Below are 4,981 nucleotides of genomic sequence, written 5' to 3'. Positions count from 1 at the left end.
TATATACAGTATATATATTTTTTTCTACTTTCTTTTTTGAATTAATGGAATAAATTTCTAAACATGAATTTATTACCCATAATATATTTTTTTATGTTGAAATACATCTTGACGCGATAGATATGGTAGATATCATCTAAGATAATAAGTTAATAATAAGGTATTAAATCAAAAGCGAGTTAAAGCAAAGATATTTCTCTTTCGTTATTTTGATGGGGTTTGAAAATAAAATATTTCATTGCTAAAAAATTTTATTATTAAATAATCGAAAGATACATATGATCATCTCAAGATGGTTATCCTTACATAAGCATATTTTTGATAGGATGAATTTAAAGGATCTATTTATGAGTATCTTTCTCCTTTGTTTAAAATTATTTTACAATTGATGAGAATATCACTAATGATATCTTGGATGAACCTTCATCATATTTAAAGTAAATTATCTGAATAGTTAGGACTATAATATCATATTTGGAAAATTGCATAGTAATATTGATTTGTTTTTTAGGATTATAAATTTATAATATCATCTAATTATTTCTATTTTTCTCAAAATACATTTGACACAATAAAAACATGTTTTTCTTTCTTAATGGAATGTCATGTCACATTACCTTTTTTCATAATAATAATAATAATAATAATAAAATAAAATAAAATCATTTGATGTCTGTTATTTACACTGAAGTTCGACTAATTTGAATTGTATCTGATAAGGCTCATTCAATGGTAGCGTTCCCTACAAAGGATTTTTCTTCTTTTTAAATTAATTACTAGGGGAAAAAACTATAGCGAAATTCGTTGATTTTGATCTAAGATATTTGTAAAAAACGTCAATTAATATTAGATAGTAATTTATATTTGCTTAATCAATTATCAAATTACGACCAAGAGACATATCTTTGTATACTTTACAATTAGTAATTTAGTATCATTTAAATAGATAAATAATTTGATATATTTATCACGGGAGACTTTAATCAAGTGCTTCAATTTTATGTTAATAAATTATAAATTAGAATAAATGATAGAGAACAAATTCTTAAGACTCTTGGAATTAAATGTGTTACAGACATTACATGAGATAAGTTTTTGTACATACTTGCTAATTAGTTTGATAAATATAAATTACTTAGTAAACAAGAACTAGAGGACTATGACTATCCAAGAACTAGAGGAATTTTTAAGAACTTGTTCTCTGTCATTTATTCTAATTTATAATAATATATCTTAAGATATTGTTCAATATTTAAATGGTTCGACTTTTAAAAAGTGAAACGTGATATGTATTATAAGACAAATAGATTATAACTATCCAAGAACTAGAGGAATTCATATTGGATTTTACTCGGAAACCTAAAGAGTTAGGGTAAAAAAACTTGGCTTATTTATAATTATCTTTTATCAGGCATAAGATACGAGTAATTTAAAAGAGCTAAAAAATTATTATTTAGAAAAAAATGAACAATGTGAGTGTGACATGTCATTCCATTGTGAGAGAGAATGATGCTTTTATTGTGTCCAATATATTTTGAGGAAAATAGAAATAATTGGATGGTATTATAGTTCTAAAATGATAATCGCTTACTTAAATAACATCACTCACCATTAACAGTGAAAAAAGAATGACCACAACATTACTTATGCAATATTATGATACTAAAATACAAATTTATGCCCCATAGGAAAATATTTATTATTTTGATTTCAACAATAATTTTGACTTCGACAAAAATTAAAGAACACCCTAAAATAATAACATATAGGCATACGTCTACTTGTGTACAGATAAATAAACCACAATTTAAATTTCACAGATATCTGAACCTGTGCGATCAAATTGTACTAGAAAACAACTTTACGATAGTTTTATATTCATCTAAAATATTTTAGAATTTTGATATTGTAATAATCAATTCAAAACAAATAACTATTTTTCAAAATATAAATTTGACAGTTTACCCATGAATTTAGAGTGTCCTAAAAAAGAGTGAAAACAACGTGAGCAAAAGATGAATATGCAAAAGAAAAAACTTGTTTTAAGCCTTGGCCAAATTGCTAAAGCTAACACAAAAAAATAACAGTACTAATTCCTCATTTTTTTCAGGTATCTAGATTGTATCTAGAAATATAATATAATGATTTTTTAAAGTTATATATAGATTATATCTGAAATATTTCAGTCAATTCTTATTAAACGGAGCTCAACTGGCTATTCTATATTTTATTATAGTATGATAATGTCATCTACCCTGAGTTACAACCAGTAGGAGCAGAGCTTTCTAATCTCTAGAAAATTCACATTAAAACTGCAAATCCAGCAAGATTAATCTAAAGTACCACAAAATGGCTCAAAAACAGTGTTCAACCTCTGGCCAGAAAAGAGAATTTGTACACCGGGAAACGAAAGGAAACAATAAAACAGAACCAACCAACGCCTTATATATAAGTCTGGTAAAAATGATAGCAAACTTGCAGCAAACACACGTTGCAATGTGCAGTAACTTGAAATTTTGACCTGCAACGATCAGTACTTCCTTTGAGCCCACCAAAGAAGAACAACTCTGGGAATCAGCAGTTGCTCATGCTCTTGGCATTCAAAGTTGCAACATACGCTGCAGCTAATAACCAATTTAGCAGTCAACGTTTTTGCTTCTGAGATACAAAACGTATGCCTTGCTTTCCAAGTTCCACGTTCTTCTTCTTCCCATCATCAAAAGCAACAGACACAACAGGTGAGCCTTCAAAAACTTCTACAACTGTCCCTATATGCCTGGAAAAGAAAATGAATTGAAAGGTCAAACTAGCAAACCTCAAAGAAAGTGTGGTACAGATTTATATGAATGCTTTGCTATACAATTTGATATAAAAGAACCAGCAAGGGAGTCACGCTAGTTAAAAGCTCAAATGAAAATTGTAACTATACATAATGTTTCCTTTTCTTTATCCTACTATATCCTTGTGTCCAAATGCAATTCACTTGCTCTACTGATTGCTTTTTTCACATTGCTATCATGATTAATAATCCAGAATATCACAGCACTCATTTCCATTAAAGTTGCATAAATTTTAAGTATAGTAGTCAGCTTGGCAATAAGCTTACCAGGTTTTATCAGACGAATGATGAACTTCCACTCTCTTTCCTTTTGCATCTTTTCCCAACTTCTGCAGTATCCAGTTAGCATCCAAGAACTCATCCATTGTATTGTCTTCATACTGCTGTGATAAATTATCATCAGCCATGGTTGATGATTTTTCTCCAAAGGCTGGTGCTCTCTTTCTTTTAGACCTCTGGCCCTTAACCATGCTTTTATCCTCCTCTCCTGGAGAAGCCCAGGCATTTTGACTTTCATGGCAAGGATTCTTGAACTTGAGCTTTAGGAGAGGTTTTGGATCCTTTCTCGCTGAATTTGATACTGAAGGTGTGCTATTTTTCTCGTCATTCAGGTCATCACAAGAAGCGGGCCCAGCTTCGGCATATTTTACAGAAGCCAATTTATTGTCCCTTGTAGCAGGAACTTCAACTCCAGCCCTTGTAATAACACTACCGTCATTCCTTCTTTTTCCTAATATACCAAAAGTCTTGAGCGGAGGATAAGGTCCAGATCCATCGGCTAATTTTCCACTAACTTTGGCAGGGAAATTAGTACCTTCTGAGCTAACTTTCTTGATCTTCATTAAGTTGCTTTCTTTACCCCAATGATTTTGACCCTTTATTTGGTCCATATGATTCACCTTATGTCCTTCAGACACAGAAATGAGAGCCAAAAGAAAAGTTATTAATAAAACAATAAAAGTATGCTTCTAAAAGCAACAAATACAATATTATCTTCTTTGCCCACCCCCAACATAGAAAGTAAACAATTTACAACACATCTTACCTTTTCCACCACCAAGTTTATCTGCAGTGTCATTCCTTTCCGAGTTCTCATTCTCTCTCAGCTGAACTAGATCCTCACTACCTGATTAACAAGGAATTATATCTAAGATATTTTTTTATTAGGTAAATAATTTTATGAGTGTTGGGTAAATCTCCCATATAAAAGAGGTATACCAAAAAGTAGAGAATCTACACCATATAACAACTAGCATAGAGTATTGAGGCTAATAACTTGATCTCATGAGATAATGCTGCCTTGACCAAGCAATTAGACATTGAATTGAAAGAATTTTAGGGAACAACAGATGGACGAGCGAATCCAGAAATCGAATTTGAAAAACAAATAGGAAACAACAGAAGTCACCTACCTGTTTCGACAGTGAGCACATCTGTTTACATATTAAACCAAATTTCCTAAAATTTCTAAGGGTGTGTGTATGGGTGGGGGTGGAAGTGTTAACATCAGAAAACAATAATAATATGCAGCATGAACTTTAATAACTTTAGGTTATATAACTTTTAATCTTTAGTGGGTCATTAGCAGCTTTCCGAACTCTTCAGCTGCAAGTATTCACACAGAGGAAAGAATCTCAACTAATGTAGCATATAAAATAGAGAAGGAACACCAAAGCAGAAAAAGAATTGGAGAATTTTATCAAGTACAGAACAGATCTTCCATTCCCAGACCAAAGAAAACCAAATATACATGTCATGTCACCTTTATTGTACTACATATATATATTTATATATAAAGAGTTCTATAAAGAGAACCCTCTGGTTTATGCCAGAGTGCATCCATTAAGACGTCAAATTCAGCGTTCTGAGAAAAGGGAAGAAGTCTGTGAGTAAGATGTACATAAGTGCTACTCCTTTAAGATTTGTCCAGATCATTAAAAGAAAAAAGTTTAAAGGCTTACATTTTTACCATTTTTTAATAAATGATTAACATTGTTATGTCAAACTTTGAGGACGTGACTTAAAATCCCCATTTACTTTACTTTCACAAGAATTTTCCACTTAAGTCATGAAGAAGCAAAAAAAAACAAAACAAGAACAAACATTATTTCACATGATTACCAAAGCACACAGTCCTCATGT

General features: G+C 30.8%; 1 protein-coding gene across 2 annotated transcripts in view; it reads right to left on the bottom strand.

Annotated features, from left to right (window-relative positions):
* The window catches only part of LOC102586916 (histone-lysine N-methyltransferase 2C-like), a 123,914-nt gene that overhangs the window by 86,417 nt on the left and 32,516 nt on the right, over positions 1-4,981 (bottom strand). The window contains exons 11-13 of one of the 2 annotated variants that reach the window (XM_006345376.2): positions 3,885-3,965; positions 3,107-3,746; positions 2,191-2,776 (exon numbers count right to left, since the gene is read on the bottom strand). The exons of the other annotated variant lie outside the window; for it this stretch is intronic. Of the exons in view, the coding sequence (XP_006345438.1) occupies positions 2,644-2,776; positions 3,107-3,746; positions 3,885-3,965 (854 nt within the window). The 3' untranslated portion in view covers positions 2,191-2,643. Of the gene's footprint in view, positions 1-2,190; positions 2,777-3,106; positions 3,747-3,884; positions 3,966-4,981 lie in introns of those variants that run through there. 2 annotated transcript variants of the gene reach the window in all.

This window comes from Solanum tuberosum, unplaced genomic scaffold (genome assembly GCF_000226075.1).
Source record: "Solanum tuberosum cultivar DM 1-3 516 R44 unplaced genomic scaffold, SolTub_3.0 scf00068, whole genome shotgun sequence".
NCBI lineage: Eukaryota > Viridiplantae > Streptophyta > Magnoliopsida > Solanales > Solanaceae > Solanum > Solanum tuberosum.
The sequence above is the reverse complement of the archived record's forward strand: the minus strand, read 5'-3'. Positions and strand labels throughout refer to the sequence as shown.